This window comes from Amblyomma americanum, chromosome 7, assembly GCF_052857255.1.
Source record: "Amblyomma americanum isolate KBUSLIRL-KWMA chromosome 7, ASM5285725v1, whole genome shotgun sequence".
NCBI classification, from domain to species: Eukaryota; Metazoa; Arthropoda; class Arachnida; order Ixodida; family Ixodidae; genus Amblyomma; species Amblyomma americanum.
The window spans coordinates 78,307,265-78,334,319 of NC_135503.1; the positions used below are offsets into that span (position 1 = coordinate 78,307,265).

Below are 27,055 nucleotides of genomic sequence, written 5' to 3' on the forward strand. Positions count from 1 at the left end.
AATTTCCCGAGTTACCCATGGGCTTTGTCGCTTTGTTTTCTTCATGCGAGTAGGAATGAATTCATCTAGGCAATGCTTAACAATACTCTTAAAACGCTGCCATAATTCCTCAACAGGCTTATTAGATGACGCAGATTCAAATTCACTAAATGATACGCCTAAAACATCTACTATTGTTGTACCGTCTGCCCGAGAGTAGTCCTTTACCAGCTTTGTCGCAAAGCTTATTCCTGGCTCGACTGACACCTTGCTAGAAGCTATTTTGCAAAATAGGAACACAAGGTCTAATAATGACTGGTAGTACAATGTTTCTCATGTATTTTTTCAATAATTTGCCTTAAATTATGTAAAAACATACTAATTTCCATAAGTTTTCCAGCACTCGAGACGTGTATACCCGGGTGAGAAAGTTTTCAAACTTATGTGGGGCAGATTAAAATCTCCAATCATAATTAATCTCGTGTTATCATTCAAATGAGCACACAAAAAAAGCATTTAATTCGTCTAGGTACTCAGGTATGGTAGCAGGAGCCCTGTAAATGCCTCCTACTATGAACGCAGCACCGGCTAATGATATTTTGCACCATACTGCTTCTGAAAAGCCGCAGTCTTTTCTTTTGGTCTTAACAATCGATTTTACAACTACGGCTACGCCCCCACCTCTTGAGTCCCTATTCCATCTGAACATTTTATACCCAAGCGGGAAAAATACATTCGTTAGAAATTGAACTATTTAATCACGTTTCTGTAATAGTAACTATATGCGGGTTATGGGACAGTAATACAGATTCGAGCTCGGTGATTTTATTTCCAACACTTCGGGTGTTGGGAAGCGTAATGGGACCGAACCTCTCGTCTTGGTCACCCGCCTGCGATACCACATACCTGTTGGTCGTCCCCCCCCCCAATCCTTCGCCATTTTGATCCCACCTGTCCGACAGAAATTCACACTGACACGAGCAGCATAGGCTTGGGCGCAGTTCTTGCCCAGCGAAAGTCTGGGTATCTGGCATATGTCGTCGCTTACGCCAGCCGCGCCCCCACCAAGGCAGAATCGAACTATTCTGTCACTGAAAAAGAATGTCTGACCATCATTTGGGTGATTGCCAAGTTCCGCCCTTACATTTACGGACGGCCGTTCTATGTCGTCACAGACCATCACGCCCTGTGTTGGCTATCCTCCCTCAAAGATCCTTCTGTCCGACTCGCCCGCTGGGCTTTGAGTCTCCAGGAGTTTGATATTCAGGTTATCGCTATGGCTGGAAGCACTCGGAGGCCGACGGCCTTTCTCGTTCACCGCTCCCACGCAATTCAGCCTCTGCCCTCGTCTGTGCCTACGATTTCTTGTCGTTTGACGTCCCTGATATGCTCTCTGAACAACTGAAGGATCCTTGGATCATCTCGCTGCTCACCTTCCTGAATAATCCCTCGTGGCATTCTTCATCCCGGACCCTTCGCCACCAAGCCCACCATTCAGTCGTTCGTGATGGCTTCTTATACCGCCGTACCTACCTCTCCAACGGGTGGAAGTGATTGTTGGTGATCCCTCGATACTTATGCGCTGCCATCTGCGTTTCTTTCCACACAGATCCACAAAGCAGCCACGCCGGTGTACTGAAAACGTATGCTCGCCTTCGTCTGTGATATTACTGGCGAGGTATGTACCGCTACATACATCAGTACATTCGGTCATGTACCACCTGCCAACGTCGCAAGAACCCTCCCCGCCGCCGCTCCTTTGCAGCCACTACCTTGCCCTGGCTGACCCTTTGACCGCGTCAGCATTGATCTTTATGGCCCTCTTCCGACCACTTCGGCTAACAACCGCTGGGTCATTGTGGCCGTTGACCATCTCACACGTTACGTCGAAACGTCGGCTCTAAAATCTGCTACCGCAAATGATATCGCTTCCTTCATTCTACAGTCTTGCTCTTCGTCACAGCACTCCGAAAGAACTGCCAAGTGACTGCGGCCGAGTTTTTCTCTCAGACGCCGTCAAGGCCCTGCTAAAGCAATGCCAAATCGTTCGTCGCTGCACCTGTGCCTATCACCCTCAAACCAACGGCATGACTGAGTGGTTCAACGGCACACTCAGTGACATGTTCACCGTGTACGTTGACACAGCCCACTCCAATTGGGACCAAGTGCTCCTTTTCGTCACGTACGCATATAGTACGGCTACGCAGACAATGACGGGTTTTCTCCTCTCTCTTATGTGGCCAGGAGTCTACATCCACCATGGACACCATCCTTCCCTATCGCCCTGAGCCTTCCGAGACCACATCGCTTTCTGAAGCTCACCTATATGCCAAAGAATGCCGGCAACTTACCCGCTCTTTCACCACACAGCTCCAGTGGCATCGAAAGCACCGTCGGGATTTCTTGGACCCTCCCGCGTCATATCCCTCTGACGCCCTCATTTGGCTCTGGATGCCTTCCTCCACTCTCAGCCTCACCATGAAACTGCTTTCTCGCTATCATGAACATTACCGCGATGTGCAACAAGCTTCTCCCGTCTCCCTCTTCGGACCCCGGCGCGAAAGTGTGCACGTTGAGCGCCAAGCCTTATTATGATCTGCCCATGCTTTCCTCCTCGTAGGCCACCAGGATGGCTCCTTTTTTGCCGGGGGAAGTAACTGTAATGGGACCGACCGGCAGCAGTTCAAGCAGCGCAGCGAAGAGGTAGATTAAGTGCAGCTGGGATTTTGAGTGATGCCTGTGAGTCTAAGTCGTGTCGCTGTTCGACCAACGCCCACCAACCTGCGCTTCGAGTAAACACCTTTACACAAGGAACAAATTGGCAAAAAATAAATAAAGTTGCAAAGAAAATGTCTCGGTATCAGGAACAATTGCTGGCATGCCAATAAAAGAACTTGGCTAGGAGCAGCCAATTTATGAACAGGCGAAAACTGAAGGCAAAAAAACAAGGATCTAGTTAAATGTCTCAATGACGACACAAAACAGTTTAGAGACATTGCAGAGATTATTCTATTGCAGGACATGAAAGCTGCATCGAGGATCTGGATGGATACATAGATTGCAATGGGAAGCTAATGCTAGAACTCTATGAGTAGCGCAACCTAGTTACTGTGAATAAACTAAATGTGGGAGACAAATCACATGGGAATTCCGGAACAGGGAGACGACCATTGACTACTGCCTAATATGTCGTAAGGAATGAATGACTAGCTCGCAAAAATGGAAATAGTAGACGAAGAGGGGGAGTACAGTCCGGGAAGTGATCATAAACGTACGAGTCTGCAGATGGGAGCCCTGATCAAAGAAGAAATGCAGGAAACACAACAATGGTAACACAGGTTTAAAAGAAAAGATAGCGCTAATAGCAGCAGGCATTGAGGAAGCAATAGAGAAGCACCCCATGGAAAAGTGGGATTATAATCAGAGCGACTCATCAGCACGAAAATGAAACAAATAAAAAGGGCAAACTGCAGGAAAGACAAAGCCATGACGCTGGTGGAATAAGGAAACTAAGGAGGCCATCGAACAACGAGAGGTGGCTTCAAGGGAACAAGGAAAGGCAAAGAAGGCAAGCTTTCTCAAAAGGAAATAGACCAAAAATAAGAATCTTATCGACAAATGAAACAAAGTGCAGAGCCTCGTTCAAGGTAAAATAAAGCAGTCCACTGATCACTGGATGGCTGAAGTTTGCGACACAACTAAGGGTAGGCCAATAAAATTCTGGAATCATATAAGCTGTCTGGGTAAAAGATGCCAAGGAAAAATGTTCAGAGGGAGATAACACTGAAAAACATTCAGTCATTTATTGCTGAGTGATTTAGGAGCGACACCAGGGTAATCTCCCTGAATGAAGCAGCAGCCCAGGACAGCACAATGGAAAGGAGCTTAGAAAAGACCTATTTTAATTGGAAAAAAGGCAGAGGCAGATATTTCTAAAAAGACAACCGCAGGGATAGATGAAATTCCAATCAAGCTGATTAATGAACTTTGTCCAAGCAGTAAAGAAACATTCAAAGCATTGAAAAGTCACGACAAATAAGCTATTTCTGGATAGCTGGCAACAGAGTACAATGAATTTGATCTACAAAGGGAAAAGAAATACGACGAACATTTTTCCTTCAGACCATTACAATAGCATCTGTTACAGGCTGGCAATGCAGGCGGTGAAATTAAAAATGCAGACATAGGTACAGAGTAATAAGACACCACAACTTCAGAACTGGTTCGGAGGCGGTAGGTGCTCAAATGATAGCCGTTGATGCTTACCCAATGTGTAGAAATAACTAGGGCAGAAAACAGGCCTTAGTATTTAGCCTTCCTGGACATATCAGTTTGCAGGATGAGAACAGTTATAGTGGGAGACACATCAGCATGCCACAAGATGCCTTCATGGATTGTTAGGCGCTTCTAACTGCACTGCATATTTTCTTTAATATAATGCCGACCATGATAATGCACCGGGAGCTCCGAAGGTTGTCTAATTTCCAGTTCCCTGCACAACACCATGCATAGAAGCAGATTTAATCACAAAGTGTTTGTTGTCAATATATTTTTTTTCGCTTCTATAAACAATGTGTTATTATGGAGTACTCGCTTTATGGACAGTTTTGCTCAAGAACCAATGTGTTTGCAACAACAAGACATGACTTTATTTTATACATGTCCCATCAATGCAATTTTTTCTGCCTCATATCGTTTGCTGTTCTGCTTGCATGCGAGGTCAGGAAAATCCAGCCAAAATAAAGCAAAAATGAGTGCAACATTTTTACTTATTGCAATACTTTCCCTGGAAATTATGGCACTGATGGTTTATGGGGGTTTAGCATCCGAAAGCTCAGGCTATGAGAGACGCCGTAGTGAAGAGCTCCGGAAATTTCGACCTCTTGGTGTTGTTTAATGTGCACTGACATCGCGCAGTACACAGACCTCTAGAATTTCGCTTCCATCGAAGTTTGACAGCCGCAGCCAGGATTGAGGCCGCGTCTTTCAGGTTAGCAGCAGGGCGCCATAACCATTGAGCCACCGTGGCGGCTAATTATGGCACTGACGATGTCATCAAAAACCCTTACCTCCTTGAAAGGCAAGCAGCGCAAAGACGAAGACCAGAGCAGAAGAAACTCAGGATGAACTTTGTTTCTTCTGGTCTGGTCTTTGTGCTGTTTGCCTTTCACTACGTACCATCAACTCGCCCGTTTTGCTGTTGTGTCTTACCTTCTCTTGCATTCATCTCTCACCATATGCGGTTTCAGGCATATTATTGAGATTAATAGCATTGTGCAACATGGCAGTGCCAATCGTGAGTACATGCCTGCCTTTCTCTTTCTGGGAGGTGGGGGACAGGCACAACCTCGCTGCACATGTTGTCCACACAAGCAGCTCATCTTTACACATTCACTGTAAGAAGCCAACAAGGCTAATAAAAACACGGCTGTGTGTTATCATTGAGCTGTGTGTATACAAACAGCAGCACCATGGTTGGCCACACATGCATGAAGTGCAGTAAGTTTACAGCGAACACAGGAAATAAGCAGCACGTGTAAACCAGTCTTATGAACCTTCAGTATATCACACAGGTGGAATATCAAGGCCAACGAAACAGCAAAGAAAAGAACATGAAGACATGAGCGCTGACACAGCATATGTGTCATCATGTACATTTCACTGTGTCTTCTGTGCTGTTTCATTGCCAATGAACTACCAACAAGCCAGGCACCCATCTTAGCAAGCTTGGAATAGCAAGACTGTGACCCGCAAATGGTTACGATATATGCATCAATAAAACTTTTTGGTTCAAGCAGTGGTAGAGCTCTGTGCACACACATAGAACTCATAGTGGCTCAGAGCCATCACCTCGCCATTTCAGCTACCAACAGACTCCAGTATATGACTGGCTCACATAAAGACGGTACAAGAACAGATGCAGAGTTTTAGAATCAACAGAACTCAAATTAAGATGCATATTTGTGCTGCTGCTTTTACAGCCACTTTGGTCACAGTGTCTCCTTACATAGACATACGTTATTTGCTGTTGATATCGGTTACAGCTGGGGTCCTATGTGCCACAAATGACTAGAACTTGTATTTGGAACCCTTTGTGACAATACACATAGAGCCACTTCAAGCCAAATATGCGAAATGAACGTACCAAAATTGTTTTTAGGTAGGCACCTTCGCATCTTAGGCACCTTACGGTAGCTTTGGTATAGCTCCAGCGTGCACAATTTTTGTTTGCTTGGTTTGATGATCAAACGTATATCATGTATCAAACGTATGCTCCTCAGCCTTTCGTAAACTCTGCTTTCTTAGACATAAACTAAAACTTGCCCCACCTGAACTAAAGAAATTAACCTACTTTTCAATAATAAGGCCATCACTAGAATATGCATGCACCGTCTGGGATCCCTACACTAAACGTAACATCGAGGCCCTTGAAATGATTCAACACAAAGCCGTCCGTTTTATTTTTTCAAAGTATCGTGTAACTGACTCACCAACGACCCTCATGCAAACTCACGGTATTGAAACATTACAGCTGCGCCGGAAAATTCAAAGACTGAAACTACTTTTCTTACTAAAAAACCATAAACTGTCTATGAATGCAGACCCCTTCCTTAAACCTAACACTACGTGCCAAACACGAAATCATCATACACAATCATTAACCCCTTACAGTGCTAGGATTAACGCTTTTAAATACTCATTTTTTCCACGCACCATTGAGGAGTGGAACAGGTGTTCGCCAGATCTCTTAAGCAGAGCTGATTCTTTTGACTCAATGTTTTCTTCACAGCATTTAATTTGAGAGCCGTTCACTTTTTGTATTTTGCATCTGAGCCTTGTATTTATTGCTGTATTTTGTGTTACAACTTGTATTTAACATTTTTTCAATTTTGCTAAACCTGTTCTTTTTTGCATATATTATGTACTCGCCCCTCCTGCTTGGGCCTACTGTAGGCCTGCAGTATGTTCTAAATAAAATAAATAAATAAATGAGTACTTAAAGGAGACACCTAAATTCAGTGGCATGTTTTCTTTCAAATGATGCGCTAGACATCAAAATACTTGGATCACCGTTTGGTATTCGCCTATAACCACTAAATAATGTATAGTTCTTCTCTTATGCTGTTTTGGTTTCATCAACTGAACGATGCCCGTGACATGCAGTTGACCTTTAACGAAAAAAACTGCAATAAAAATGCTGATAAATAGCTTTAATTCACTACAACACTTAAACCAGCCTGCTTCAAGAGCTCGAATGACAACAATCAACATATCAAATTTATACTGGCATTTCTTCATGCCTTACGTGAGCTAAAGGTCAACTACACGTCAAAGGCATCGTTTGGTTGACATAACCAAAACTGAAACAGCATCAAAATGAAATTAAATTATAATTTACTTAGCATTCGGAGGCAATACCACACAGTGATTCGTGTATTCTAGTTTCTAATACATCATCTGAAAGAAGAAATCATGCAAGCAAAAATTTGGCATCTATAGTCCTTTAAAAGGCTTAAAATGTGCAGGTTTTGTCATGCAAAGACTTCTCATGACAGGAACAAGCCAGAAGTGTAACTGAGATCCTGAAAACAGTGTTGGGTCACAGTAAGGTAATACGAAGACCCATTAGGACTTCCACAATTAATCATTCGGGAAGAAGGGAATTCTTTCTGTGCAAACTTGGCAAGTTCGTTACAGAAATCCAAAAATATGAAAATTTTCCCCACACCGGATGCCAACTTACGACAGGAGGGAATACGGGGTAATGCATAACTTGGACAAGGATACCACATTTTTTGGACATTAGACCAGCAAAGCAGTGATATTACAGCCTGTGGCATGTATCTTGGCCACCAGCAGCGAGCTACAAGAGTGCACTGAAACCCTTTCTCTACTTTCAGGTCTCGTAAAAAATGAATAACTGTTGCCTAAACTACTGTATTTTCTTACATATAACCAAAACCAAAAATTTAAAGAAACAAATGCGATCAGAAAGTAGGGGTGTGGGTTTTATGAGCATCAGCAGGGTGGGGACAGCTCAGCTTAACAGCAACGTACGGCGTCCTCTCAGCATGTGCGTCCCCACTGTCATTGGCGCATGTCAGTCCAACGAGCCAAAAAATGGCTGATGCTACATAGATGGCTGATGGATTCCCGTCCTCACACCAAAAGTTCGCGTCCGAAGGTCAGGCATTGCACTGTTTTGCCCGTAGATCATTAATGTGTGGAAGGCTATCCCAGTCAACATGCTGCGCAAAGGCTTCATGAAATGCGTAGTTAACAACAGCCTGCATGGACAAGAATTGATGTCTTTGACAGTGGCAACAAAGCCTCGAAAGGTGACAGTGATAACACTTGTATGTGGTGCATCCAGCGCTGAAGTGGGCTTCTCAAGATATTTTTTATGATGAAAGGATTGCCGTCTAGCGCAGTTCTAAAGTACCTAGTCGTACTTCCTTCAGGTAAGTGTGCAGGTTAACAAGGGGGCACATTTTTTTTTTTTTTTCCTGTCGTGGAGGGTAAAATTTAGGGGTGCAGGATATCCTGGGGTAGGCTGTGCGAAAATATTGTATCTGCCTCAATTTGCAAGAACTTTGTTCCTTCAAGCAACAGTCAAACGAGGAAAAGTGAATATGAGCTACGGTTGAAAACTTGACCAGTAGCCCCCATGCAACAGTAGTCATGATCAGACACACAAGTAAGACCCGAGAACACCCTGCAAGAAGCACTTAATGCCACAGAGAGAATTAGGAAAGTAAATGCTGTTAACCAACCATTTGCTCAACTCGAATCCCATAAAATAAGCAGTGCAGAAGTGGCACAAGTGAGAAAACAGTGTGTCATGCTGTGGTCCAACTTAATTTGCATCTGACCACATGAAATTCAAAGAAAAAGCAAAGCTCAGAAAAAGCTTTCTAGCATCCCACCTTGTTATTTTTGTCAGGTAACACATCAATGCTATTCAACTGCAGCACTACATTCGGATGAGTTGTTCAGTGACTTACCCGCCGCAGTGGCTCAGTGATTATGGTGCTCGGCCACAGAGCCCAAGGATGCATTTTGATGGGAGACAAAATGCTAAAGATGCCTGCGTGCTGCGCAATGCCAGTGCATTTTAAAGAGCCTAGGGTATTTGTAACTAATCTCAAGTCCTCCACTATGGCATCTCTTATAGGCTACATGCGGCTTCGGGATGTTAGTAAGCCCCATATAACATGACCTGTGTAGACATCTGAGTTACTGGCTCACCCATCGTCCATCACAGCAGTGCAATGACACAAAATTTTTTAAATCGACGCTAAGGACTGAACACTATCAGTTTATTTACACTGTATCAATACAAACTACTTGCTAGGACCTGTCCCACCAGTCCCGTGAACAGGAGGTGGCTTAGAGGCCGACCGCTGTGTCACCAGCACAGTGCCAGGTTCTGGGGGCGGCGGGGGTGCGACCTTCTCGGGGAACTGCATCCGGTGAGTCTCCTTGCGCGCCTCCGACAGCAGCACATTGGGAATGAAGTTCGGGTTCGGTGCCACCGTGCCCGGAACCGGAGGGTACGGATTGCCTGCAACAACAATTTCATTGCACTTTGTGCATCACTGTGACCATCATCTAACTACATCCACTGCAGTACAAAAGGTTCTCCCATATTCCTCCTATAACCCTGGTCTTGTGCCAGCTGCAGCCATCATATCTCCACAAACTTCCTAATCTCATTCATCCACCTGACTGCTTGCCCTCCCTTGAAACCCACTCCGTTACCCTAACCGAACCATCGGTATCTTATCTTTGCAGTACATGTTGTAGCCATGTCCATTTCTTCTTGATTTCAACTAGGATGTCATTTTATTACTCCTGTGATTAAAAAAAAATGGTCATGTGGGAAGGCACTGGCAGTAGCTGTCTCGCTCTTGGTGGACACCTGTATGTGTAGCGATTATTATATTTAGTGGACACCTCAACCACAGTGAGGGGAAGGAATTGAGGAGAGAACCAAAGAAAGAGACATGGCTCTGGAGGGCTCGAGATTAATTCTGACCACCAGGGGTTCTTTAAAGTGCACTGACACCCTACAAGACATGAACATTTTCTGGGTTTCACCTCCACGAAAATATGGAAGCTGCAGCTAGAATTTGACACCACGTACTCGGGCTCAGCAGGTGAATGCCACAACTATACCGAGCCATCGGAGCACGTACTGTGACCGCCATGAGCAGGACTTGCTCTGAGAGGCAGAAAGACAGCAATGTGGATCAGAAAACAAATTCTTGCCAGTGGTATCCCAGCGGAAATGAAAGCGACACTGAGGACTACTCCATCCAATTTTCGTTCTCACTAAAATATGAAGGCTCTTGTTAGGTATGCTGGGACTATATGGTCCAAGACCCTTTTCTCAAATGGTGTAGTGGTTAAGCAATGCGCCACTGCCCTGGCAGGTGGCTGTCTCAAACACAGACACCACTGGGGCTTGTGAGACCCAAATTGCTGTTCCCAAGCTCCCGTAAGGTTCATGCGCAGCGCCACAGTGGGCAGGTGGAAAATCCATTTAATTTGGCAACAGCGGGCAGTTTGCCACCTGCCAGAGTGGAAAACGTCACAAGGGCACGTGCCCGCTCTCGGCCAATCAGGAAATATCGTGACAGAGAAGCCGAAAATTTTTGGTGAGACAACAGCCTAAATGCTATCGCATTGAAAATTGAGCACCAGGCCAGGGAAGCTCTTACACCCATTTTTTAAAACCATTGGATATCCAGTGGCACTGGGTACCAGATCCAGCACCTCCTGAAAGCGAGGCAGATGCTCTACTATACGAAGACAAATGTCCGTGGTGTGGTGACACCCCAACCCTAACACATATCACATGGACGTGTCCAAAAGCACCACCATCTAAAGCCGCGTAATGCGGCCCTGGAGCTGTGGGAGGTGAAGCTGACGAGCGCATGCCTTAACGACCAGGCAGTGCTTCTTTTCATGGCCAGTAGGTCAGCAGAAGCCTCCGGAGCCCTGGACTGAGGGCCCAACCACACGTGCTCCAGCTACCATCCTCTCCAATAAACATTTGCTCACTCACTCATTCACTCTACTACACGTTTCTCGTGCAGCAAAAAAACACTTATAACTGAGAAAATTACAATTAAAGACTTCCTCGCCGCTAATTTCAAACTCGTGAAATATGCACTGAAAAGGATTTGCAATCACTGCTTCGAAATGAATGGCGAAAGTAAAATGCAGTAAAACGGCGGACTCTGGGGTTTGCAGCAAAACTGCGTTGACGCACCACAGTTTACTTGCATAAACAGCTACTGACGGTGACACCTGTACTTTATTTTCTGGGCTTTTCTAGCTAACAAAAGTTCCATTTTCATTGAAGTAGCGTCTCTATCATTATAAAGTGACAATCTATAGCACAGGCCAGCTTCTGTTAGTCCTCAGATTTAGAGGGAAAAAAATAGGGTTTGGGAGGTAATGCACATCGATAACCTATTGTCTGTTAGCTCTTTCCTTACAATGGGAAAACAGGCAATTTCATGATGCTGTGCAAAAAAAACACTCAGGGGGGCACGTTGTTGACCTAAAGCGTAGTGAGGCAAAAGCCTTCAGTGCGATGTTGCTGCCTGTGTCACTGTAGTTCATTAGCGTGCGCACGCTTGGTTGTTGGAGACACATGAGAGCGTTTAGGCGGCATCTTTCCAGATCAGCGTTCAGGAGGCGTCTGGCAAGATTGCCTGGGGAATACTCCTCTCGAACGATGTCATTTTTATATGTGAGCAAGTTTGCGAAGCGCTCTGTGCTAGGGCTTCGCTTATCGCATTTGACTGATAAGCCACTTATCTTTCAACACCACTGATGACGTCATCAGTTTGATTGACAGCTATAGTGTGACACTTTTCTGCGAACATCCCCTTTGGCGAGTCATGAGCCTTTATAAAGCCTTTAGCCTTACAATTTTTCAGGCATAAATTTCAAAATCTTCCTTTACTGCAGCACATCATAGTATAGCTAATAGAAAACTCTTTTTAATAACATAAAGGAACAAGCTACATACTGCTCACGATAAAAAAATACTTAACTGGCAAAATTTGAGTGATTTGCACAAAACTTTGCAAAAAATTACACATATTGTCAGAAAATGGCAGCATAAAAAAATCTAGAATATATATTTTATGCGTTATTATGTCAGACTTGAGTGTTGAAAGTTACAGAACTCTTCATGCTAAACTTCCTGGTCAGTAAAAAAAAAAAACAAATGATTGTGGAAAGCACATCGGGCTACACCACAGTGCAATGCCAAGGTTGGCTGCAGGCCATCAGAACATGCATCGTTCAGAACATGTCCAGTGTTCAAGGCTTGGAAACCAGCAAACGAAACCGGCAAAAACGAAAGTTACGGACGGGCACCTGGCAACGGTCATAACTGTCCGAACTAAAATCAAGATGAATGGGCCTTATCTTTTCGCACTTGGCTGTCACTTGCATCTACAAACTCATGTCGGTGCTGCAGAATCACGAGCACAAAGCTGCTACCAATCAAGATCGGCGTGAGATGAGGACGTAACCTTGGGCACCATACTCGCTGCGGTGGCCCCAAGTTTAGAAGTTGTGAGGAAAGTTTAAAAATATTCCCTCACATGGCTGACGAAAAAAAGAAAAGCCAAACCTGAAGCTGAACCAGAGTTCTTTTGTGACACACTAAACGGTGCAGCATATTGAAAAATAGCCCAGATTTCGTCCCATGAATCATTTCCCGCCGTCGATCAAAATTGGTAGATTTGAATAGGAATGGTAATGAAAGAGTTAAGAGTTAAACTAACAGAGTGGATTCCAATTGAGAGGAAAAAAATGCAACTCTCTATATGTAAAAGTCGCGTAGAGAGACGAGACTAGCAAGTTTCTTGGGATGAGTGGCTACGGCTGACGCAACAGAGATGGCTGGAGAGCACTGGTTGAGGCTTTTTGTCCTGCAGTAGACTGATGGAGAGTAACAAAGAATCAACTTGTACTTTGCAGTGCAACAGCATCCCACAGTGACAAGTCGCCCATAGGTTTCTGTCGCCATGTTGCAGACAAACACAGCAAAGAGAGCAATTGGCACAGATGCCAAGAGAACAAGTGAAGAGGTTTGGAAATGCAGTTTTCCTTGCTTGGAAGAGTGACGGTAAATTGTAGCTCGCCTTGCATGCAACATGCAGTTAGTGAAAGTTCATTAATTCGAATTTTTGGATAATTCGAACTGTATAACTTGGTCCCTCCAAGCTCCATAGAAGTCTATGTAAAATAGAGCATTTTAATTTGAATGTGAATGGGTGGTGCCACTGATAATTTGAAATACATGCCGCCCCAGCTAGGTGGCCTGGCCACGCGGCGAGCCAAGCAACTCTCCCGTCAGGCTGCGCCACCTCTTTGGAGTGTTGTGTTGGGTTTTATGGCGTATAGGCAACTAAGGCCATCATGCACCAAGCTCGAGGTATAGGAGAAATTTCTGGATAATTTTATAGAAATGTGAAAACCGTCGGTGGTGCAGAGTGCTTAAATAGTTAGAATTACCTCACGATGATGAAGGAAAAAGATTCTAGAAATGGCTACTATTAAAAACTTTTAGGTTTTATTAACTGTAGTTTGTTATTTAATTCGTTGTTACAAGTGGACTGCCACCTCCTTGGAGGAGACGTGGAGGGTAAAATTGGCATGAGCAGTGCGAAGCTGGATAAACGGGAAAGAGGGATTCTCTCTGCAGCGGCATGGTGACAGCAACTGGCTGCATGACTTCCGACATTTGTACCCGGCTGTTGCCTGTAAACGCCGATCTCGAAGGCTTCAGAACCAGCTGTGTTAGCTTCTGTTGTTGAGCGATGGATGACCCGACAAGATCCATAAAATCAGGCATGTTGCAGCGCCTTCGGCGCTCCAAATCCGAAACCACACGTTCGTGCACGAAAGCGCGACATGCGTGAAATGAATGATATGAGTTTTTGCTGATGTTTGCTGCACGTCTCTGTTTCGGTTTTCCGGTGCCTTTTGCATCGCATTCCGTACGTTTGGTTGAAACCACAGTGGTCAACCTGCGCGGCGTGCAACAGCGTAGTGATTTAGAAATGTCTGTCCGCGGTAAATGTCGTGCCAAAATGCTTAAAGAGAAAACTGAAACCATGCGTGAAGTCAACGTCTGTTATCAAAACAGGATGCTGCCAAAAAATTCCACTCATTTGTTTGACAGTTTGCGGCTCAGGGTCAAAAGGCTGGAAAATCAGGCAACGTATATACTGCTGCCCTGACGACTTTCGCTTTTTCACCTAAACAGTTGCACAATGTCCGCGACTTGCAAATGTGAATCTGCGGGTTGCGGACATTGCGCGACTGTTTTGGTTGAAAAGTGGCTGTCGCGTGACAGTTGCACACCCTTTGCAACCCTGGTGTGGCCCTCCGCTGCACAATTTTGGACGCGCTGAATGCTGCATGCCTCTTCAGTGTTGAAGGCAACGAGGCCTTCTGGTAAGTTAGGGCATTAGAACAGAAGGTGCTGGCCATTGCCTTTGTGGAAAAAAAAAAAGCCAAAAGGTAATGACTGAATATTTTAGAACAATAAAACAGGCTAATCTCACTATTCCTAGGCTCTTCCATTCTCCCTTGGGGGCAAAGATGTGACTTCGTATGAGTCTTTCATGAGCGTATGCACGTGAAAGACTCATACTCGCATCTGCTCTGAAGCCTATGGACACATCGCTCCTCTCTGAGGATTTGATCCTCGGCGCTTGGCCAGATAGTTTTAGAACTGTAAAGGCAACGCGAGCGCTCTCACGCTTTTTGAGCGACACGGACCTTGTCTCGCATTTGTGATGTCAGAAAGTGTGCCTTGTTTTTTTTTTTTAAAGTAGTTTTCCATCTGCCTCCTCCCATCATCATCGTCCCCCATCGTGACCTTCTTTTATCTCTTCTTCCGTCCCCCAGAGCAGAGTAGCAGGCCAGATATTTATTTTTCAGGCCAACCTCTCTGCCTTTCCTATCAATAAACCCTCTCTCTCTCTTCGTCCCACCCCACAAGAGCAGTTACTCCCGGACCCACTCGTACAGCATTCTCCATTCTCGCTTGCTAACGAAGAACAAAGAAGCCTCCTGCTATCACATATCATGACAGCACAGCTTCCCTCACAGAATGTCTCTCATACATCTACAGCTTTCCCATAAAAAAGAAGTGCATTGATGAAAGGAGGAAATGGTAAGAAACCCAGACGCAGCATAATATACCCCCCCCTCGGCCCCACTCTTTTACCAGTATGTACTATGCAGTCATCCAGGGCTGGGTTTATCCCCTTCTCTACTGACCCCAAAAAGAGGCAAAAAAAAATCAACTCATTTCTGAATTTTTATTACACACCTCTGCAATAGTATACACAGAAAAATAATTCTCAAAATTTTTCGCGCTTTTAATTAGAAAAATTGCTTCCACAAACGTGGACATTAGTTGTCAACTCCATGAAACTCAGAAAGCAGTTTCTCGCCTGCAGGCACAAAAATGCATTGCATTTGGTGCATCGCACCCTGGTTTTAGCTGAGCAGTTAAGGTTCCTGCACCGCGTCGCATTCCGTGGCTAGCTAATTTCCAGAAAGTGACCGAACCTATCATTTCGGACATCTTGATAAGGCAGATGTACTAGTCTTGCATTCTGCTGTGCAGCTCCACTTTCGTTTCTTACAGCCCTGCGTTTCCTTTGGGTTGGGTTACATCTGATCAGCGTTTCCACCATTTTTTCCTTGAATTGAAGAAGCGAGACAATTTCTTTTTGTAGCACGTTCATGGCTCTAGTGCCCCAGCCGTATTAAATTCATGCATTGCAAACAGCCATGTCAAGAAAGTGAGTGAAGAACCTAACGGTCCGCTTCGTGGTTTTGATTTATTCTGCAATATGACATACCCATGATATTTCACACCTCCCATGCATTAGTTATATTCTGAGACCATAGCTGGCTGCAATTTTTTTTTCTGACCCTTCGACCATCTCTTGCATGAGCCCATCGGACTAGCTCCAACCGCACTGGACAGGAGAAAACAGATTTATTATCCTTCCATTTAACAAGGCACACCTTTCTATCCTGATGCACAAGGCAGACTGAGTCACCAAAATTCAATGTTTAATTTGGCATCTTTGGAAACAGCTCCTTCAGTGCGATTCGCATTCACGGTTCCTGTAAGAAATCTTCTACCTTGGAGAAGAAAATCCATAATGGCTAGACCTGTAGAATATCTGTCTATGAAAACGTGCGTGTTCTCTTGTGTTATGGTATCCTTAAGCTTCTTCACTACTGCTCTTGCCAAGCCATAAGCCTTCATGTTATGCAGCGGGACTGCGTCCTCTCCAGTGTAAACAAGGAAGTCTAAGACCAAATCGTTTGGTGACGCCGCAACAAAATTTTTAAATCCGAGGGGGTAAGGATTCGGTGAAAGGTACTGCCTGAAACTCATAGTTTTTCAGTGCAACGGCACACAGCCAAAGAAAAGAAGAAGGACGAACACAGTGCTGGCTGTGTGCTGTTGCGCTGAAAAACTATGAGCTTGAATCAAGAATACCAACTAGCCCAAGAACTAACTCTACTGCCTGAAAGCACACCTGCCGGAAAATGGCATCATCAGCTCGTCAATACAGACTCCCCTTGAGCGTGGTGGTGTGAACTTTGGAACAACTTTAGAAGTTGGCAGCAATAGGTCGCACCAGACGCAATTTCTCCTCTCTTTGATCACCCGTGAAGGCAGAGGAATCCATAAAATGCAGATGATTGCGCAATTCACAGACCCTGTTCCGAAACATATTATCCGCAATGAGAAATGCTCATGTAGTGTGCGACCAGTAGAGGCAGACTTACGAAAAGTTCATCACGCCCATCAAAAGGTGGGTGCCAGCAAGCTTCGTAACTACTTACATTCCCTGTTCAAAATAACTTTACTTTTTAATTATTTATTTTAACCCTCACCTCTGTTTCCTAGATTTTCATTCCAATCGCCTCAAAATCTCTCAAAATTCGTTATTTGCTTTCCCAGAATCCTCAATTTTTATTTATGAACCGTTGAGATAAGTCTGGATGATTTTTCCTCCTGTTCAGGTCTATGCCAAACTGTGGCCAATCACCCACCATGGTATGTCCCATTGCTTAAAAGGCAACAACAACTTTTTTTTCCCAACCTGCATTCCTCTTCAGCTTCTTCTGCAGGTTTTTCATTCAGAGAGAAGACGTCAAAAAAAACATCAAAAAGCAAAACAGCTTCCTCGTTCTCTGAGCCCTGTAAGAGCTCCGTGTCACTTTCTTTATGCATGGCAGCAATTTATTCATCGGTCAGAAATTTTTCTCTAGGACTCAAGCAAAGAAAGCATGTCGATGTTAATTTTTTGTTCATGAACAGGGCACATTATAAAACGCTCTGTTATTGGCCATGACTACCATTCCTGAAATGAAAACCTATTCACAATAGTTCAAGGGGCCCTCAACTGCGCTAATAATTATGCTTTTTATGTATAGAAGTATACACCAACAAGAAAATTTTTAAAAGTTAGCCCTTAGTCGCTCCACCCGCTGTGAACAGGAATTGGATATTTTGAAAGTTTGTTTCCACATGGCTCGAGTCCGCCGAGATGACATCCTTTGCACGGCAGGTAGACCATGCCCTACTCTTCTGAAGGTGCGATATTTAAACGCTGATGGATGAATTCCCTAAAAGGAAGGTGTGTCTAAGTTAGTATCCACAAATGTGGACGCTGATAGCAAAGAGGTTATCAACCTGGCTAGGCCAAGCACTGCTTTGCCAAACCAGGGGCGCCCACCTTTGAGCTCCAGGCAGACCCAGTTGTACTTGTAATAAGGCCCCGGCTCCTTGACGCCGAAGACCTCTTTGAAGGGCGTTTGCAGCACGTGAACCCTAGTGTATGAGCCTTGGTAGGTGGCAAAACGCGGCGCCAGCACCTTGAACAGCTTGTGCACCAACTGCTTCTCCTGTGACCCCAGAATGAATATCAGCACGGTGATATTGAGTATCATCAAATGTAGCAAAAGCTGGCAGAAAAAAAAAACTAATAACACAGAGACAGAAAAAAGAAACACGTGCTCTTTGCTCTGCGGGCACCTGACTATGAATCTGCTGTAACACACAGGTATTACTACGCTTGAACCGCATCAAAAAGTCAGAAGCAAGCACCAGACGGTCCAAGTCAGTGCTCCAGAAGCAAAATTTGCCAAACTACAGAGACAGAAAAAAAAAAAGAAACTGAATACCAATTCTCCGAATTAAATAAAAACACGCTGCAAAACTTCTACCACTGCATCACTGACAAGTGTTAGAACATATACATGAAGCATCTGCTCCTTCCTGGATGCACTCTCATTCTTCATATCAGCTTAGGTCGAGGATGTTCACAACAGGTGGCACCTATTTGATATTTCCAACACCAGTTGAGTAAATTTTACAATTTAATTCATATTCTATGAGTCAAGAATTCAGGGGGGGGGCACTTTGTTGAACTAAAGTGTGGTGAGGCGACAGCCTTTAGCGCAGTGTTTCTGCTTGTTTCGCTGATGTGTGGTGAAGATGTTAATTAAGGACTACACAACTGCTCGCTTCACAACACTCACTGACGTTCATTAGTGCGCGCACGCTTGGTTGCTAGAGACACAGGAGAGCGTCTAGGCGGCGTCCTTCCAGATCGGCGTTCGGGAGGCGTCTGGCAAGACTGCCTCGGGAGCGCTTCTCTCAAACTCCTTTCGAATGCCACTCATTGATGTCACCTGCATGCGCAGTAGACAGAAGCGCAGGTGCATTGTCTGCTGGCACCTTGCGCATGCACAGTGCATTATCATATACTGAGTTCCCAGTTATGACATACTACACCAACCGCTAGTATTACTAATTAATTACTAATTACTATTTAACTGTGGTGACACTTGTCTGCTAACATGGAGGAATGTGAAAACGTGTTTTCAGGAAACGTTTTAAGCAGTAGCTCTCTCAGATCTCGAAATCTTGGTGGACAGCTCAACCACGTTTGATTGACAGCTATAGTGCGACACTTTTCTGTGAACAACCCCGCTGGCGAGTCATGAGCCTATAAAGGCTTTCGCCTTAATATGATAGTCAGTATTGTTGAATATAATTTTTCACGGCGCCATCGCAGTGGCTCAGTGGATATGGCGCTCAGCTGCTGACCCGAAAGATGCGGGTTCGATCCTGGCCGCGGCGGTCGAATTTTGATAGAGGCAAAATTTGGTTTGGTTTGTGGCGGTGTAACGCCCAAAGGTGGCTCAGGCTATGAGGGACGCCGTAGTTAAGGGCTCCGGAAATTTTGGCTGCCTGGGGTTCTTTAGCATGCACTGGCATCACACAGTACATGGGTCTGTAGATGTCAGTGCACGTTAAAGAACCCCAGGTGGTCGAAATTTCCAGAGCCCTTCACTACGTTGTTCCTCATAGCCTGAGTCGCTTTGGGACGTTAAATCCCCATACCATAAACCAATTACTCCTCCTCATCATCATTATCATCAGCCCGACTATGCCCACTGCAGGGCAAAGGCCTCTATTATGTCTTTCCAATTAACCCTGTCCTTTTTCAGCCGCGGCCACCATATGCCAGCAAACTTCTTAATCTCATCCGTCCACCAACTTTCTGCCGCCCCCTGCCACGCTTGCCTTCTCTTGAAATCTACTCCGTTACCCTTAAGTACCAGTGGTTATCTTGCCTTCGCATTACATTTCCTGCCCAAGCCCATTTCTTCCTCATGATTTCGATTAGGATATCATTAACCTGCATTTCTTCGCTCATCCACTCTGCCCCGCTTCTGGTCTCTGAACGTTACACCTATAATTTTTCGTTCCTTACCAACTAATGTGCTTGAAGGTGTTTCCTTTGCATCACAGACACGTCACTGGGGAATTATATTTAAATGCAATAGCACTAGAAGCCCCATAAGGCCAAAATGCGCTGTCGGTTATAAAATGCGCCCACTGGCTAGACTGAAGTCACATCAACAGACTGGAGCATTCCCTTTGGCTGGAGGGAAGTTACATCCCCAGACTGGAAATGGTGTCACTTTCTGCAAAGGCATCAACAGCTGCAAACGCCACTGCATTGTCAACACATAACGGAATTAGATGTTCGGTGAGTATTTGTTTCCTTTCTGTTAAATGCTAATGGCAATATTTTAGTGATGTTAATGCATAAATCATACTTTCTGGCTGCAACTAGTAGTGTGTTGTCTCTCTGTTGCATTATTGTTGTTCAAACACAAAAAAAGGAAATTTCATAAATTTTCACTCCATGCTCCCCAGCTGGGCATGCTTTTTTCTACTGCAAATAGCATTGTGCTTTTAGAAGACAGAAATGACCACCACAGTGGTGGATTTAAATGGCCACGAGACTTCAGAACAAGCTTTGGAGCAAACTCTGGAGCAGACAAAATGGCTATTTGGAGCAGCTTTGTGTTTTAACAGGAGCCCAATTCTGAAAAATACGTATGTGCAAATTTATGCCTTTCATTTATTGTTTGGAGCTCCTGTGCTAAACTTCACCCATACAATCCAGCCATAGTAGTAACATGTGCTCCCTCCTTGATGCTTTCATTGTGCACAAGAAAACAATGGATGTATCTAGTGACAGAGCCCTGCAAGACTTACAATGGCTGCAGGGATGAAGAGTACATCACATGTACACATGCAGACCACATGCACAACACCAATGAAGCAGCAGGAAGAAACTCGCCATCTACAGAGCCTTATAGTAGATAATGCGTGCAACGGCAGCCTGCGTAATCCAGCGGGACTACAAAAATGGCAGCATGAAAAAAATGTGTTTCAGTATCTCCCAAGCTGCACACTTCACTTATCTTTACTGTCATGCCATCCCACTTGTTGCCTGTGCTTGTTTGGTAAAGTGGCCACACAGAAGCAAGGACATAGACATGACAAAGATCAGTGCCCCATGCCACTGCAAGTTTTGTTCCCTGAAGCTCAAAGAACAACAACCATCCTATTCAGAGCACGTCCTCAAACAGCTGCTGCTGGGGTACTTTCCGTTTTAAAGGACACCAAAACTGTGTGTTGCTTAACTGCAATGAAATGCTGAGTGGGCCCCCATGTTCCTGCTGGAAGACTCTGCCGGACAGTTAATTATACATGCTAAGACCGCATTCGACCTTGAAAGCCAAATGTCAAGTCCCGCAATGATAGTCTTGAAGAGACCAAAGTGGAAGTGCTTGCGACTTTCAAAACAGCAGGTGTTCGACCCTTTAAGAGAGAAAACGTGGGAGGCTGTTCTGTCCGATCTGTGGTAGCGTGGTTGCCCATAGTGTTCTCTTGCCATGTCTTGGTTCCAACACTCCAGCAAGGTAAGGTCACATGCTGAAAGAGTTATCCTTGAAAATAAGTTTTCCAAAATGCAGCCTACATTCTCCATTTTCACAAGTACCCATTGGCTGAGTCACAGCTGCCACTCACACTATGACAAACCGAACAAAGATGACAGATAAAACAGCATGAGGTTCTGGACTATACAAGCCATCCAGTTGCTGGCGTGTTCACTTAAGCGAGATGAATAGGTTGAAAAAAAACTGACAACACATGCTGACAAATGGGGCCGCATACGTTTATCCAGAAGTCCGCGAGCTCCATGGTCCGTGTGTGGCAGTCGCCGTAACGGATGGCATCTTGTATCAGCTGAGGGTGTGAAATGAATAGGTTGGCATCAAGTACTTGAAAATATGAGAAACGTGCACCATTTCAGATCATCTAGCTCTTGCTAGTGCTTTAACAGAAAACAGACCAAGATTGCATACAATACGTGATATAATTATTGAAGATGACTGCTTAAAATTTCTGTAAAATTAAAAGGCTACTTAGCTTCAAGAATAGTGAGTAAATGCAGTGATATTTTCCAGAAATTTCAGTGAAAACAAATAAATAAAAATCTAGTTAAGGGAAGCCATCAAGTCCATTAACCGTGGATTCACCTCAGGCAGTACCACAGTTAGTGATAACCAGCCGCACAAACTTTTTCCAGCGTGCCACTGCTTCAAAGCCGAACGCTGGGTCAGTTGGTGCGGAATGTTGTAACCGGTAAGTCAACTAAAAATGCGCTATACGACACTGCAGGGCACAGGACAAAATCCGGACTAATAAGTGAACTGTTATCTGAAAAAAGACCGCCAAGTAACATTGCATATGTATCAGGATCTATTCAGGCAAGTTACGAGGCAGTCCATGTTCTCGTTTTTTTCTGTCGATAGCTTCTATACGCAAATGAGCCACGAAAGCTGAAACTTTGGGAAGGATTAACATCAATGCTATAAAAACCGTGGAGATCACTGCGATATGACCGATGATCAGGCGAAATTTCGAAAACAGCAAACGAATAAAAGCGAAACAAGCGCACGAGCATTCTCTGCCGCATCCCTTCCGCTAACTCAATCATCATGACGACATACATAGCGCACTGTATAAAGTGTGTAATGTGCGTTATAAATACCCGGGTACGTGTGAATTTTGAATGTTTTTAGAAGCTGCTCTCGGGAACTGTTTCCAAACCCGGAGTCGGCGTGCTCACCCGCTCGGCATATCCCCGCACTTCGTCCGCTCGGGGATAGTTCAGCTCTATCCTTTCATGCTTGAGAAGAGCCGTTAAAGTGGCCCTTATTTTCTCTACGCGACCAACGGATCCTTTCACCGTTGTCAACTTGCGATGTCTGTGTGTGACGACGTGTTTCAACGTCGGAATGAGCCGCGTTGCGTCGGCCATGCTCGCTCTCCTCGCGCACAGGCAGCGGCCATTAACGTCCCGCAGTTTATTAAAAATATTATAACAACAAATAATTAACAATAAAAACCACATAAAATAACAAAAAATAATTTTAAAAGACGAAATTTTCATTTGTTGTAAAATTATAATCGAGTTTATTTTTTGGCTTTTTTTTTCGCGAAGCATTTGATGCAGACCTCCTTTACGTTTTTTGTCGCCTAGGGTTCACGCAGACATGGGTAAGTGCTCTCGATATTTGTAGTAATAGACAGCTTACTAATGACTAAATTCACTCACATTTGCCTAATAAAGAATAGCGGTGCTTGCTGCCCTTCACTTCGTAACGAGGAAGCTCAGACAACGAGTATTACGCTCTGCGAAAGCCGCTGGCGCACTGCCGTCATGCGGCGGACCGACATGGCGGAGCCATTACACGTGCAACGTTAAAGCCTGCGGTGTCTGGCGGCGGTACTGTGCGTTGTGCCTGTGGATGGAATTAAAATTGCTCTCTGCCTCACTGGTGGAGCGCGTTGACTTCGCTAAACCTTGGCGATTGCCATGTTGGTATTTTTCGGGTGCTTGAGGGCGGCATACTGACTGTGGCGTGCGTGTCCAGGCAAGCCTCGTGGATTGCGGACGGCGCGCAAGCACCGCAGCCACCGTCGTGACCAGCGGTGGCACGACAAGGATTACAAGAAGGCTCACCTGGGCACCCGCTGGAAGGCCAACCCTTTTGGAGGCGCCTCTCACGCCAAGGGCATCGTGCTCGAGAAAGTGTGAGTCGCAACAGATGTCCAGTAGTGGTGTGACTGAGCGCGCCGCTGCGGATGCACCGCGCCGTCGACGCTCTCGTTGGAGTGAACTACTTAAGGCAGCGCGTTAAATGGTTCTGCACTCTGGGCTAGTTGATACGGCTTCATTTCTATGTTGTGCGTGTCATCTTTTTGTCTTCCGTCTGCGCGTGCTGCTTCCTCACGAAACGAACGTTAAATGATTCGTTGTTTAGCATTGCGGATCAATCGAACTGACCATGTTCCTGTCGCTGGTTCTTTTGAGAAGTACTGTCGCGCACAGTATGACTTGCAACACGCCTGTAGTGAGGCAACCGAAGTTTTTCACTTTCTAGTAAATCAATGGACTTTCACGCGGAGCACCTAGATTGCACAACGTGTCAGTATACTTTGTTCTTTCCATCGATTGCTAAATGTACACCACGGGATTCGCACTGCTTTGTGAACTTGGCCCCTGCCACACCTCGTACGTTGCAGCTCACATTAAGCTGGTTGTGTTTCTTACCATTAGCTATGACGTAAACGAAGGCTTGTGACGTCCTCATGACTGACAAGTTAATACTACTGAAGACTTAAACTGCTAGGTACTGCAGGCTCAAAACAGGGTAGTGCCGCAACGTTACTCGTTTGGTGCTTGCCCCCGTCCAACAAGAATTCTGGGGCACATTTATAAGCATCTGGAAAATGTGCATGCTTGTGGGTGGCCCAAGCCAGTTATTGGACAACTGTGAAGTTTTGTTTTTATGCTACCGGTCTTACAGTTGCAGTGTGTAATGTCAATGGTGTGAGCCCTCCTTTGTGAGCAGCAGTGGACGACCAGTCTAGCGACTTCTTTTTTTGTAGCCCGAAGAGCTTTGGGATGTTAAACCCCATAAACCTAAAACATTGCTTGCACAGAGAGCGTGACCAGTACAGCGACTCATTATGCAGCATTAGTGTGCTGTCAAGACAAATATGCAGGATGCACGAAAAGCCATCTGGGTGTACTGAAGGGGCGTTGGAACCATGAGGCGTATTGAAGTGGTGTTGGAACTATGAGGCGTTTACGAAGCTATGTGTTTTGGTTTCTGCTGATGTGCCCTCGAGAATTTTTTTGCTGATAGCGCGCTGGGCAAGGGCTGTAGTTGTGATTTCTGCGAAACTGCCATAGTGAGAGAGCTGGCTGTGCCTTTCTGTAAAGTGTGTTTAACACTGCCAACTTGCTGTTTTTGCGTGAAGTGGAAGTCCCAACTTGTTTTTCTCCCTGAACTGTATGCCTTGACAGACGCTCTTTTTCCCTGAGCAACGGAGTGGTAAATGCTTTCGTTGCTCACACTGCTCCCCTGTGCTTGTCTGTGCAGTGGTGTTGAGGCCAAGCAGCCCAACTCTGCCATTCGGAAATGTGTCCGAGTACAGCTGATCAAGAACGGCAAGAAGATCACAGCCTTTGTGCCCCGGGACGGTTGCCTCAACTACATTGAGGTGGGTGCCACTGGCCTTTGCTTTTGACTTACTGGAATGTAAAGAAGTGGTCCTTTTGTGCTGTTACAAGTATAAAAGAAAACTCATTCAGGTTTGCTTGCATCATAATGCGTCCACTCAGTAATATCATAACTGGTACCACGTCGTGCTGTGTCACAGCCAAAACTCCAGGCGTCGCTTTGTGTGCTCAGCCACTTCGGGGTCAATGGCAGCCACCCCAAAGCCAAGAGCACCTGGAAGCATTGGTGCTTAATATTATGGGCTCGCCAGCAGTCAAGAAGGACAGAGGAGACATACTTTTAAATTCGACACCGGTCCTATCTGCCAAATTTCTCGCTTACTTTGGTACATTAGTGTATTATAATCTGTCAACTGTACTCAAGCCGAAATCAATGCCGGAATAGCAGTTTTCCACTATGTAAGTTACCATTTCTTACACCATTGCAATTGTTCTGGTCTCGTTTGAAAGATCTTCCTTTTGTCATCAATTTTCTGTCCCTGCAGCTACCTTTTGCCCATTGGTTGTTGCAAAAATAACAGTCAAATTTGCAACCCTATTGGCTGCTGAGTGCACTTAACAGCAGGGCATCATCTGATTGGTGGAGCTGGCCGGGATTCTTTGCATGCAGCACTTGAGCTGCGAAGGCTCGACACTTTGTGCCAGACCACATGTTGCGAGGAAGACATGCAGTGATACCTGGTTTAGTGTACAAGGCCACTTCATGCATAAGTTTGGCAAGAAGAGGAAGTAGTTGATAATCTCTGCAGTTGTCCTGCACCAACTGTGTGCCGGCAAAGACTTACCGTAAGAACCCGCGTTTAATACAAACCTGAATACATAATGAGGTGAAGTTTTAGTGACGAAAATGGAAAAAAAGTTTTACCCGTGTATAATACGAGTGAAGAAAGCTCAGAGAAGACATTAATCGCATCCCGCACTTTGATCACTATCATCTTCAGCAGCACTTTCTTCGGACATTTCTTTGTCCTACAAATCATGCCAAATGTACTCACCTTCCGTGCCATCAAGGGCGTTCGAGGTGCCGCACTTCTTAAAAGAACGACGCGCAAGATCTGGGTTCCTGCCTCTTTCTGTGTGCTCGCCTCCCATAAAATAGCTGGTCTGGCCACCTGCCGTAAACCTTGAAACCCACCTTGGTTATTGGCACATGCAGCTGTCCCTGCTCCCACTGTGCGTTTGTCAGCTCCTATGTCACTGAGCAACCTAGCAGCAATGGGTGTGCACTGCTTGTCCCATCTGTTCTTTGCTGCGTCCTGTTGTTTTGGGCTGCTTTTGTAGCTGTTGTAGTGCCACTTGGTGTTATCCTGCATAGACGGAAGCTGTGGAGACAGCTGTGTGTGCTGCGGTGAGGCGCCGATTGCACTGGTGCACAGCACGTCATGTCATCTGCGTTCGTTTATTAAGATTGTAAATGTGCCTCCTGTGGCGGTTCGTTTTTTATCGCCGTAAAACTCATGATTCGACCATATTTGAAGTAACACAGCTCTGTTTAAGGGGGCACACGGGTCTTTGCGGCCGAAAAATCTTTAAAAGAATCAGTTTTTCAATTTTTGATTATTTGTGACTGTGAGGTCATTATACAGTAGAATCTCGTTACAACGAACTTCACGGGACCGCTGAATTTAAATCGTTATTTTGAAATATCGTAGTACTGAAAAACCATTATTTTCATGTCAGTAATGCATCACAAGAACTAAAATTACGTACCTTTGCAGCAGATTTACGTGTTGGTAAGTAAATAATAAACGATAACGCTGGGCACAGTTTAACTACAATTTATGGCTTGAAGAAGCCTGTTATCTTCTTCTGGCGAGTAGACGACAAGCGCTACAGGACGAACGCCTCCACATCCTCGACCTTCCTGTGCACGTCATCGGGGACATCTTTGCAGCGCCCGAGGAATGATCGGGTCTTCTCTAGAAAGACTAGGACATCCGAGCCGGAAACAATCCAGTGTCGGCATCGTCTTCGTCGCTACTACATTCTTCTTGCTCACGCACTTGATTCACGATGTCTTTGGTGGTGAGCTCGGCGGA

General features: G+C 45.1%; 2 protein-coding genes across 2 annotated transcripts in view; one reads left to right on the forward strand and one right to left on the reverse strand.

Annotated features, from left to right (window-relative positions):
* Positions 1 to 27,055, forward strand: part of LOC144099350 (small ribosomal subunit protein uS12) — a 247,506-nt gene that overhangs the window by 214,865 nt on the left and 5,586 nt on the right. Inside the window, exons 2-4 of the mRNA XM_077632577.1 lie at positions 22,947 to 22,984; positions 23,362 to 23,521; positions 24,877 to 24,997. Coding sequence (XP_077488703.1) covers positions 22,981 to 22,984; positions 23,362 to 23,521; positions 24,877 to 24,997 — 285 coding nt within the window. The 5' untranslated portion in view covers positions 22,947 to 22,980. The remainder of the gene's footprint in view (positions 1 to 22,946; positions 22,985 to 23,361; positions 23,522 to 24,876; positions 24,998 to 27,055) is intronic.
* Positions 9,283 to 22,787, reverse strand: mRpL17 (mitochondrial ribosomal protein L17). The gene is made up of 4 exons (XM_077632576.1): positions 22,554 to 22,787; positions 21,596 to 21,667; positions 17,790 to 17,958; positions 9,283 to 9,544 (listed from the first exon to the last, which is right to left on the reverse strand). The coding sequence occupies exons 1-4, from the start codon at positions 22,743 to 22,745 to the stop codon at positions 9,324 to 9,326; spliced, it is 654 nt and encodes a 217-aa protein (XP_077488702.1). The 5' UTR covers positions 22,746 to 22,787; the 3' UTR covers positions 9,283 to 9,323.